The sequence below is a fragment of the Schistocerca nitens genome, chromosome 1 (genome assembly GCF_023898315.1).
Source record: "Schistocerca nitens isolate TAMUIC-IGC-003100 chromosome 1, iqSchNite1.1, whole genome shotgun sequence".
Classification (NCBI taxonomy): domain Eukaryota; kingdom Metazoa; phylum Arthropoda; class Insecta; order Orthoptera; family Acrididae; genus Schistocerca; species Schistocerca nitens.
In genome coordinates this window covers 538,670,584-538,683,226 of record NC_064614.1, presented here as the reverse complement: position 1 = coordinate 538,683,226, position 12,643 = coordinate 538,670,584, and the positions used below count along the sequence as shown (strand labels likewise).

The window sequence follows — 12,643 nt, the reverse complement described above, 5'->3', positions numbered from 1 at the left end:
ACAAAGACTGCCCTTCGCTGAACATGACTCAAAACTGAGCTCAAAGACTGTGTTCATGGGCTCGGCTATGCCACACTTCATAACTTATTTACAATCAAAGTTCTTGTACATCATTAAATAATTACTTAAATTAAGTTACTATTGGAAACTGACATTTTATTAAAAAAAACTGACACATCATACAATGTTACAACTTCAAAACTCTTTAAGCAACATCTTTATTCAATGTTTTAATTACATGTTAATTACTGTAAGATTTTTATTGGTTATTAAATTGTTGTATCTGTGTGTTAGGACACACTTCTAACTTAAACTTCATAAACATTGCTTCAGAACTAAAACTATTTTGACATAATACATTCTTATATTCCAGAGGAGTAACATCAAAAAAGTTCATTTGGCTTTATAAAGCAGCATCAATGTCCAAAGGCAATAGAGTGTTGCGTACTATCATTTATAGGTGTTGGGTTTTTCAGTGACACAGGTTGGGGTACATTATTAACTGATAAATTATTCTCTATTTCTCCTTCTATACAGTATTTAACGCACATTTTTAGTATGTTACAGATAAAAATCAAAACATGCAGTTCTGAGGAGTTTTCATTGTCTGTTTCCATTTCCAAAGGGCTTTCCTAGATGTTAAATCAAGTCAAAAACAGAATCAGATTGATGCAACATAAGACATGTAATTCTTTCCAGAACATTCTAGTACATGACATAAGTCAATCATTAGACAACTCCTATTTCTAGAATGTATAACAAATTTATTTTATATTATGTTTTCTGATGATATGTCTGTATGTAAATATTTTTAGTAATCACATCAAATGATAGAGGTTACATAATTTATAAATATGAAAATTAGAAATTTGCTGTTTTAATACTGATTACATACCAACAGTAAAATAAATACAAAAACATAAATAGGAACGTTTTCTTCAAATGTATTTGAAACTGAATAGTAAAAATAGCAAAATTAATGTAGCATCATTTACAGAGTATTTGTCTTTGCTTATTTTTCAAGTGATTTTCATAGTTTAAGATTGAACAAAATTAATGTAGAATTGTTTTCAGAGTGTTTGCCTTTCCTTATTTTTCAACTGATTTTCATAGTGTAAAGACTGAAGTTTTAAAATTGTATCAATAATAAAATGAAAAATTATGTTTATGGAAAAATTGTGCCAAACAGCCAGAAAAATTAATAAAAATTCACAAACATGGAGTACACTATTTACTTATGAAAAGAAATTCACATTTGGCCTGAATTTAGGTGGTACCATGAGGTTTGTTAACTGAGCAGGTGTGCTGACAGGGCTCATGATAGTGTGTTGCGGATTCTCACACAAGCTTTCTAAGTTAACAAACAGTAGTACCTGATCCCAGGAACTGTTGATAAAATGTTCTAAAAAAAGTAAATTTCCATTGGAAGAAGTGAGTTGAAGGACGAAAATCATAGCTACATAACAGTACAGTAGATATGTAGTTCATATCCAAGTGAAAGTAGAAATGAACAAATCAGCAGTTATTTAAACTGTGTGTGAAAGATTAGCCATTAGTCCTTGTACTGGTAGTTTCAATATTTTTAAAAAGAACAGAACAGTGAATACAATTGAGACATGGTAGAGTGTGAAGCACATTTGGTATGTGCTGAGAAACAATCTGAGCTATAGGGCTTCAAGTATTTGATAGACCAATAAGTGTATTGGAAAACAGACCTCATATATACAGGGTGTCCCATTTATCTTGACCACCTTAAATAATGGTTTGTCCAGATGCAAATTACAAAATGTTTCAAGCAATGTTCTTTAGCCATCAGGGGGACATCAATCAGCATGATTGCCTTCATTGTAGCTTGATTTTTTACAAAGATGTTAATGGTGGTATGACTTTTTTAAATGGCACCCTGTATTTTTTATTCGGTAATTCATTTTCTCTCCTAAAGACCTATTCAAAAATGTATCACAGTGTATCATTCACTGAAGCACAACATTATTAATTACATAACTCAATGTTGACTTTGAGCCCGGGATCACAAACTTGTCCACTAGCTGGAGTTGTCAGAAAACAAATGAAAACCAATTAAAAACATAACACAAAATTGACTTTGACTCTCCTGTACCATTGCCCAAGAGTAGAACATTCAAAGGTGCTCAAAGTGGTGACCCTGGACACCATTACACTGGCACACTTGTTAAATGAAAGAATTATTTACTGCTTCCATTCTTGCCTGCTGAAGAGAATTACAAGCAAGCATGATACGTTCCCGCATGCCCTCTGGAGTTGTTGGAATATCGCGATAGACAACGTCTTCAATGCATCCCCAAAGAAAAAAGTCCAGAGGATTTAAATCAGGAGACCTAGCAGGCCAATTAACTGTTCCTCCTTGACCAATCCGCCTGGCAGGATACCTTCGGGTTCAGAACATGACGTGCATGCAAGGCATTATGTGCTCGACATCCATCATGTTGATACCACATAAGCATTCTGGTTCTTAGTGGCACTTCATCCAGAAGAGGAGGAAGAATTTGTCTCAGGAAGTTGGCATACGCTGTGCCGTTTAGACTACCATTGATGAAATAAGGGCCAATAATTGTAGTACCAAGCATCCCACACCAGACATTAACTCTCCATTGATGCTGATGTTCCACCTGTCTAAGCCATCATAGATTGTCACTGGACCAATAATGCATGTTCCTTGTATTTACCTGTCCTTTGTTTGAGAAGGAACACTCATTGGTAAATAGAACATTGGAGAAGAAGTTCGGGTTGGTGAGGATTTGCTGCTGTGCCCACTGACAGAACTGTACACGATTCTGGAAATCATTCCCATCCAATTCTTGATGTAGGTGGACATGGTAAGGATGGAACCAGAGACGTTTAAGAATACAATGTACACTGGGTTTAGGAATGCCAATCTCGTGTTCAAGCTGTTGTGTGCACGCATGTGGATTCATAGCAATGGAAGCAATAACAGAAACTTCGGCAGCTTCGTCTGTGTGAGAGCTATGACGATTACATTGTCATGTTTTGAAACTTCCCATTTCCTGAAGCATTGCAACAAGATGAGAAAACATCCATTGGGAAGGTGGGTTCTTATCAGGATATCGCTCTCTGTACAGTTCTGCTGCCTGCGCAGCATTTTGCCTACCTCCAACAACAATAAAAGAAACGTTATGTTGATGCAGTTTGTAGGAAGGACAGCCTTTACTGTATGCCTACTCCACACAAAGTATTTAAAAGGACTAAACTACTGTACTAAATGTACCTGTACGTAAGAAAACAGTATTGCAATCACTGTTCTGCTAACTTACATTCCCCATAGATGAGTAGCATTTCTACCATCTCTTCATTGGTGTACATTCTACTCACACAAATCTTCAACTGATAATAGTTAACAGAATGATTGGTGTGCATTCTACTTATGTTTACATTTGTCATCTGTCATCGTCAGCACGTGGATGTGTTCCATTACCCTGAGTACCTGTACTAAGCGCTGGGAGTGTCAACATCAATGTTGTGTTATATAATTAATAATGTTGTGTTTCAGTGAATGGTACACTGTGATACATTTTTGAATAGGTCTTTAGGAGAGGAAATGAATTACTGAATGAAAAATACAGGGTGCCATTTAATAGCCACAAATTATTAATTAGCAATAACAGAAAAGATGCTGTAATTAAGAGTTGAGAAACATTCCTCTCCAGCATTGTGTTTTTATTATAATTTTATTTTGCATTTCCATGCTTTGAGCATGACGGCTAAAGAACATTTGTTTGAAACATTTTGTAATTTGCATCTGGACAAACAGTTATTTAAGGTGGTCAAGATAAATGGGACACCCTGTATATCATACCACTTTATCTGACTTTCATTTCTTTTCAGGAAACTCCTTAAGTAAAAATTCTGTATGTATCTTGAAAAATGTGCAGCTGATTTTGATGTGAAATACAGCAGAGGTATTGTTACAGCGGCCATAGTTAGCAACATAGTTTCCCTTTTGAATATTTTGAAGTTTTTTTTCCAAAGTATAAGTTAGGAGATGATTATCCAAATACGTAAATAGTTTTGAGGATATTTATGAGTGTTACAATGTATGTGACTGCAGCATCTTGTGAATGCAACTTTGCATTTTAAAGATGACTGTGAAATTTAGCTACCTTGTTAGTAGAATATGACTTAGCTCTTCAGCTTGATGTCAGTGAGTCAGCTCAAAGCACTGGAATGCAAAATAAAGTTATAATAAAAACATAATGCTTGAGAGAAATGTTTCTCAACTCTTAATTATAGCATCTTTTCTGTTATTGCTAATTAATAATTTGTGGCTATTAATAATTTATGAGGAGTAAATAAAATCTATTCTTTAACACTTAATTTGTTGTGTGCAATATAGTTTGTTTTAGTAATATTTTTTTAAAAATGCTTTATTTTGATGAAAGTTACTTACAAAACTGTAAAGTTAATTAAAGGTGTGTGCAAAAATTGCAGAGAGGTAGTTTATCAGGGCAGGACAAGAGACAGCTTTGTCAGCACTGCCAAGGGTGCAGGATTACCTTGTTATGCTTCAGTTTGTAGCCTGTCAAAATAGTGGATTTGGCAATTCTTATCTGCATATGATTCTCTAGATTCTAGCCTCATTGTACATTGACTGTGTGTTGTACAATATATAAATTCAGTGCCTGCTTTGGTGTATCACCCCTATTTTCACATCTTTCTTGAGGAAGTGCTGCAGTGTTTGAAGATAATTTCTCTTCAGTTCCTGTAATCAGAATCTGCTGGATGTTTCACTCAACCAACTATTTGTTTACTTGCAGTGATAGTTGTTTATCTCCATCTAAGGTATATTACATAAGTGGGAGGGAGGGAAGGGGAGATGACTTAGCTCTCTGGCTGCAAGTGGAAATCAGTATCAAATAATATTGTTACATTTTTTAAGGAAAGCTACCATATTTACTCGAATCTAAGCCGCACTTTTTTTCTGGTTTTTGTAAGCCAAAAAACCGCCTGCGGCTTAGAATCGAGTGCAAAGAAAGTGAAAGTTCTGAAAAATGTTGGTAGGTGCCGCCACAACTAACTCTTGCCGTCGAATATATGTAGCACTACACAGGCATGCTTTGCAGGCACGAAAATAAATACTGGCACCAAAACCTCTGCGTCAGTAAATAAATTAAAAAAAGAAGTGGAAGACGAGCTTTTTTTCTCCGCCCCGAGTTTCGACCACTGCATTTTCATACATTATCCAACGAAGTAAATACAAATTCCGTATTGTTCATCTTCAAATGTAGCAGTATTTCAATGTACTATGAAAATCCAACTGGCAAGACTGTTTGGGATGTTTGTCAATATGGCCAACTCTACATCCTGAATTTTTTCCTACCTGTGAGAAGAGATGGTTGCTAATAGGAACTTTTGTGAATTGTGAATCACATGCAGTATTCTCTTCACCATAAGAATAATACGAATATAAACATTTCGCCATGTATTCTTTCGTGTTTGCTGCCATCTTATTTAAATCCTGTCTGCCTAATAAACTACGAAACTAGAGTGAGACAACAGCAAACGCAGAAAAATATACATATCAAGTCATGTTTATATTCATATTATTCTTATGCCTAATAGTGATACAGTCAGAAATGAAGCATGGCAATTGACTGGATTTTTAAATCTAAGATGACTCTAATTTCTGTGCAGAATGTAATGTACTAAAGAAGCACCTGCAAAGATTTTCAAACGGAGAAAAATTTTCACTAAACTCTCGTTCAGAACATCTTCTATCATACGCAATCTATTATTTGGTTCTTGTTGATCATTATCAAAGAAAGCAGTGGTGTAGGTAGCAACAAATAGCAGTCTCTTGCCATTGTTTCGCTAATGAGACGATTCCTCTCCTTTTTTAAATTGTAAGCAGCAGTAGCATGCACAAAAGCAAGCCACTTATCAGATCAAAGAAAAATAAGCAATCAATTCAAACCAGACGAAGCATGTGAAAAAGGAAGGGTACCCGTATAAATACGGATGGAGTGCCTGATGCATAGCAATGGCTACCTGGTAAAGCTTAACTGCTAAGCTTACAACTCGAACCAAACTACTGTGGCTGTATCGTCATTCATTCGACCTAAATTGTGTCTCATATTACAATGGACCAACTTTCTTTCAATTTGGAGGTGCGGCCTAAAACTTTTCTCTCCCCTTGAATGTCGAGTCTCAAATTTCTGGTGCGGCTTAGATTCGGGAAAATTTTTTTTCCTTGATTTCGAGTCTCATTTTTTAGGTGCGGCTTAGATTCGAGTGCGGCTTAGATTCAAGTAAATACGGTACTCCTTATGTGACATTTTTTATTACCATGTTTCACTGTTTACAGTTTAGGATATAAACATAGTTGTTAAGAATTTAAATGAAACTGACATTTTTTATTTCATTCTTTCTGTTTTTACTATTTTTCAGACAAGATGCAGTGTCTGCAATAAACCAAAACCTCTTTGTCGCTGTGATAAACCAACAGCTCCTCCAGTATGTTGTGGATCAAAACCAGTACCTCCCAGCTGTTGTCCACCGAAACCAAAGCCTGTATGTAACTGCCCACTTCCACAGAAGCCTCCATGCCTCTGTTGTCCACCTTGTCAATGCTCTGGACCACCAAATATACCTTGCTGCTGTGGGGGATCTGCTACAATTCCTAAAGGACCTGTTCAGTCAACATGTCCAGTAGTACCTAAACCAGAGCCGCTTTGTGCATGTTGTAAACAAGCAGACAAAAAGGACAGCTCTGCTGCCATTGCACAAATGGTAAGAAACTTATTAATTTATATCAGGCATTTAATATCATTAATAAAATACATTCACGAGCAACTAATTAGACACACCTCCTTTGTTGTCTGTAGCGTATCTATTACATGCTGATGTTAGTAGCAGCACATTGTTACATGAACTCTGTGAGATACCAAACCCATTAGAAAATCATCTTGATCCATGACCCTCAATTATTGCCAACAACCCAAAGAGAAAAGGGTGGAACTGAGTCCTAGGTATAGTCAGCTGCACTGAAGATAAACTCAACTGGTCTGAAGTCTGGTGACACTGGGGAAGGAATCACACAAGCACTCTAATTTTGTTGACTCTTCCTTACATTTGAGTACTGTTCTCTCTCCTCTCATTACTTGGCTTTGAACTTGCATAATTCAGGGTAGCATTTACCTAACTTTGAAGAACACAGCAATTATGTGGGTACATGATTTTACCATTTAAAAGTGAAAATTAAGTGCATTACAAAACCATGAGTTTATTTTAGTATACGCAAATCAAAACCTCATATAATAAGTCCAAAAAACACAAGAGAATCATGAATAAAAATGTTTTATTGTTTGTTCTTGTGAACAGCACAATTATTATTTTGTCTGCGTTCACAAAAACAGTAAGAGGATGTTTAAAACTATGTACTTGAAAGATATTTGGCTTCAGCTTATGCCAGACCTTCAGTTGTCTTGGAATTTTACATGTGGCCAATTTGGAGGGCTCTATACTTCTTAAACATTTCCGTCTCTCCCCAACCTGCATTCTGCTGCCTTACTCCACTACACTTTGGGCATCCAGATTCCCGGCTCCTTTGCTGATTCCCCTCTATCAATAGTTCAGTGTGACCCCCCTTGTTCACACTACCTCTGAGTGCTCCTGCCTGACAGCTAACTTTGTCAAATCATGACTTAGTGCCAAGACAATGATGCCCTTCGTTTCAACGACAACATTCTCTATCAGCTGATTGCCAATGTGTCAGCCAACCTGGCACATGCTCAGTGCATGGTTGACGACCTCACTGGTGCATGGCCATCCCCTGTTAAGGGTTCTCACTGCACATTTGCTGTGCCCTCATTGCCTCCTTTACTGCAGACACTTCAGGTCAGTGACTCACAAACTACCAATGTTTCATGTGAAGATTTTCCCTCTCACTTCATCTAGCTAGGTGTCCTCACTCCCAAGTGCTACAAAGACCCCATTGGCACAATGTCTAATGGTACCTCCCATAGATCGTCCTCCCATCCATTAAAAAGTTATGCATCTTACAGCTACAACAATTCATCATGCAAAGGCTGCCATGCAGGAACTCTTAGATGCAGGTATTGTGCGCCAATCTTGGTAGCAGTTGTTTGTCATGCATTCTCTTGGTTCCTAAGAAAGATGGGACCTTTAAATTGTGTGGAGACTATTGCTAGTTTAATGAACATACTGTCAGAAAGCTTACCACCAGATACAGATGCACAAGGATGATATTCCAAAAACAGCCATCATCACACCATTCAACCTGTTTGCTGTATGCCTTATGGTCTGAAAACATTGTCCAAACAAATTAACAGTTTATTGACTCTGTACTGTTTTCTTTAGCTTACCTTACCTAGGTGATACCCTCATCTTCTCTGCCTCTACCAAAGAGCATGAGTGGCACTTAGCTCAGGTGTTCAGACAAAGGCATAGAGATCAACCATGAAAAAGTCACAACTTCAGTGCCGTAGTGTTACCTTTGTTGGCCACACTGCCACTTCCGAAGGAGTCTGTCCAACATCCAAGCACGTAACTTTTATTAATGCACTGCATCGACCTGAAACTTATCCAACCTCAGATGGTTTCCTGGCATAGTGAACATTTTCCAGCATCATATTTCTCACACTGCTTCTTTTCAGGCGCTCATGACAAATGCTCTGTTGGGAAGAAACAATTCCTGTGCACACAAGGTACAATGATCTGAAGGTATGACATGTGTTCAATGTTCTCAAGACAGCTTTTACCAATGACATCACTCTTGCACATCCAATTGCCAATGCTTGCAACTCCATAACTACAGATGTAAGTGAATCTTTGATTGGTGCTGTTGCATGTTGGTGACACCTCACAGCCACTATGCCTCTTTTCCAAAAAAATTTACACATCACAATGCAAATGGTTGGCCTTTGACAGAGAATGTTAGGGACCTATGAGGCCATCTGTTACTTTTGTGAGGACATAGAAGGGTGAGAGGTCATAGTTTTCATCAATCACTGGCCACTCCCAGAAGGGCTCTATTACACTGTGCTCTATTAACCTCCCACCATGCCGTTCCCAGCACATGGACTTTATCTGCCAATACACGACAGACATCCACCACATTAAAGGAGCTGACAGCATCAGGGATGACTATATGTCACGTGTGCATTCTATTTCCTCCCCCACTTGACTTAAAAGAACTAGCTCGCCTACAACTGCAAGACCCTGACATCCAGAACTTGTATCATGATTCCTCTTCCTCTCTGACTGTGCAACATTTCCTGTTCTTCATTGTCAGTTACGTGTGACACATCTATGGGTATACCTTGACATGTGGTTCCCACTGGCATACATGATCTGGTAGCCCTAGTGCCTGGACTACCATGCACCTTATGATCAAACGCTTTGGTTGGGATTTAAAAGTGACTGTCCCACTTGGGATCATGCATGTTTGCACTGCAATGCAGCAAAATTGGTCCACATGCCCAAACTCCTCTGCGATATTTTGAGATCTTGAAAGGTCAGTTTTGTCACTTACACCTTGACCTCGTTAGTCCATTTCCCCTTTATAATATTAGCTGATGACTGTTACTTCAACTTGTGGCTCATAAATAATATGCGGAGAAGATAGTAGAACTGCATGCTGTGTTGACACAGAAAATACCCAACCATCCAAACATTCCCACACCGTGATGACTGAAGAAGGTAGGCAAGAAAACATCTGTAATGGAACATGGATCAGTGGCATTGGACTCTCTTCTCTGATGAATGCAGGATTTATCTGGAACTTGACAATCTTTTCACATAAGTGGCAGCTAACCAACAGAACAAGTCTCAGGCAGGTAGTCCCATGGCATCAGCAGGGCAACAGGAAGTCATGTATTGGGCTTTTATCATGTGTGGATGTCTTACACCTCTCAACACAATCAGTGGTAATTTGGGCTGTGCATTATAGGGGTAGGCTCCTACACCCTAGTGTCTAGCCTTACAGTCATTGTTTTGGTGACTAGTTCATCTTTCAAGGCAAAAAATACACTAGCACAATGTTCCCATGTTATGAATATGTTCCTTCAGGATGCAGGAACAAACCAGATGGAATGGCCTATGGTATCTGCTGATACGAACGTGGTTGAACATGACTGGGACCAGTTAAAACATGCAGGTAATAATAACAGGAACTTTCCAAACGTTTTTCATGACCTCAGCAGTGCCACCGTATCCTTTTAAGTACATTAGAATATTAAGGTGTAATAGGAAATGCTGCACTTTTGAACACACTCTCCTTTTTGAGTTATTGTTTGTTTTTATTTTGCAGTAACTTAGATTCCTAACTTTCCTCAAATCTGGGCCAACACACATCACAGATATGCAAGTGACATAAAATGTTTTTTATGAAATCTTGTATGCAGATGTAGCATTGCCTATCAACTTATTCCACCTACACCTGATGAGGTATAATACAAAATAATATACATCTTTTTGTGAATAATATAATCTAGATTGCTTAATGAATTTTTATTTATTATGACATGTTTTAACTACTGCTATCATCAGAAAGTGATCTAGACAAAATTATTTGCAAAAAATTATTATGGGTGCAGTCTCATTTAAGGAATCTTTTGCATTCATTAATACATTATAAATTGTGATTTAGAACATAGTTTTCACAGATGATATATGACAGGGTTTGATAGAGTAAATTCATACATACCATTATTCTGAAAAATAATTCAATACATGCAATAAATATCTTCAGGGTGTGTGAACGCATTGTCAATATGTCAAGTCCTCTGATGTTTTGACCACTGTTGCAAATGGCTTTCCTCAGGGTGTATACCTTACTACTGAATGAGAAAAACTTTAGTTCTTATATACTAGGACAAAGCTGTTTTTATAATCTGATAGGATATTGAGGATAATGAGGAATGGTGTTAAATGTCCTTTATTGCTGTTAGTTTTATTTCTTGTTATTGATGGAAATAGGTGTCCATGGTGTTTGATGTATTTCTTGCCACTGGTGAAAATAGGCAAATGAGAAATGAGAGCACTGTTTACTGGCTGCCTAGTAGTGGCTGAAGTGTGCCTGTACTCTATATACCTAAGATGGCTGTGGTCTCCCAAGCAAGAGTTGTTGCCCCATAACACAGTGAGTGCTGGCTGTCATCCCGTAGCACTATGACTGCTGGCAGCGAGTCGCTGGAAATCTATACCTATCTCCTCTATTCATGTTGGTGGATCATTTAGCTATTTATTTCACCTCTATAATTTTATCCTCAAGGCAAGTGCTGTTTTGTGAATGCAGGGCTTCTCGAGATATTATCTGTTTGCTGCAATCACTCTGGTGTTCTGCCACCACTGACTTGTTATGCTGTCTTAGACGAATGTATCTTTCATGTTCAGAAATCCATGTGTTAATTGTTCATCCTGTCTTGCCTACATACTTGGAGAACATCGGGTACCACACATGCCTCTAAGATGTCCATGATGTGATTTCGTAGACTGCAGCAGTATGTGGCCTGTCAATTGTATCTTTTGTTAAGTGAAGTATATCTTTTATGGTGGCTATGGTATGAAGATGACAGGCAAAACCATGGCAACAAAGTATAAAGGCAATAGAAAAGAGCAGAAGGACGTACAAAACACTGCCCTGTTAACATACATATAAGGGGTCACTGAATGTATGGGAAAAACTCTCCACCAAGGTGGTATCGGTCACTTTTCTGAAGCAGTAACAAAATAAAAGATGTACTTGGCTTAACAGAAGATGCAGTTGACAAGCTACATGCTGCTGAAGTCTGCAAAATCGACTGTGAGTGTGAACTAGCATATTTAGGTGAGATAAGACAACCAATTAGCATATGGATATCTGAACATGAAAGAAAAATTTATTAGATATAACATCAAGTGGTGGAACACTAGGATAATTGCAGCAAACAGAAATCATCTCAAGAAGTTTGTAATGGTGTAAAAGCCATTTACCTTGAGGAGGAAGATTATACAGGCAATATAAATAGCCAAATATCCTGCCAACATGAATAAGGAAGACTGGGACATATTTCCAGAATCTATTACTATTCTGAGAATGTTTCTTTTTGGTGTTTCTGATGTATAACATAAGCAGTGCCCAGTGTTAAATCGATGAGGTTCTGGATATGCCATCTAAAATTCTTTACATGAATAAAATCATTTTCTATATAAATAAGATTGTAGTTTGCCTTTCAGCCTCTTCCCATTATACAGAATCTGCCAGAAAAATGGTATACACACTTTAAGGAACAAAAAGTATTACTTATGTGTTTATTTTACATTTAATAATTGATCACACATGTTGTACAACCTTCAGTTTACCACAAGGTTACTTTAAATGTTCAAAATGTTCACTGTTGGCAGTTATACACATAATAGAATGACGAGCGATCATCGCAACTACGTCAGTGTTACAATGGAGATTGCTGCACATGTTGCTGTAATCTCTTGGTGAAGTTCCTCCAGTGTGCAAGGTTTACATTGATAGACATTATCTTTCACAGTTCCTCACAAGTAAAAGTCCATAGGTGTTAGATCTGGCAACTGTGGATGGAACTCAATGGGCCCTCTTCGTCCAGTCCAATGCCCTGGAAAACTGTCATCCAGG

General features: G+C 37.6%; 1 protein-coding gene across 1 annotated transcript in view; it reads left to right on the top strand.

Moving 5' to 3' along the window:
- Nucleotides 1–12,643, top strand: part of LOC126236313 (uncharacterized) — a 111,551-nt gene that overhangs the window by 73,151 nt on the left and 25,757 nt on the right. Inside the window, exon 5 of the mRNA XM_049945528.1 lies at nucleotides 6,442–6,783. Within this exon, the coding sequence (XP_049801485.1) occupies nucleotides 6,442–6,783 (342 nt within the window). The remainder of the gene's footprint in view (nucleotides 1–6,441; nucleotides 6,784–12,643) is intronic.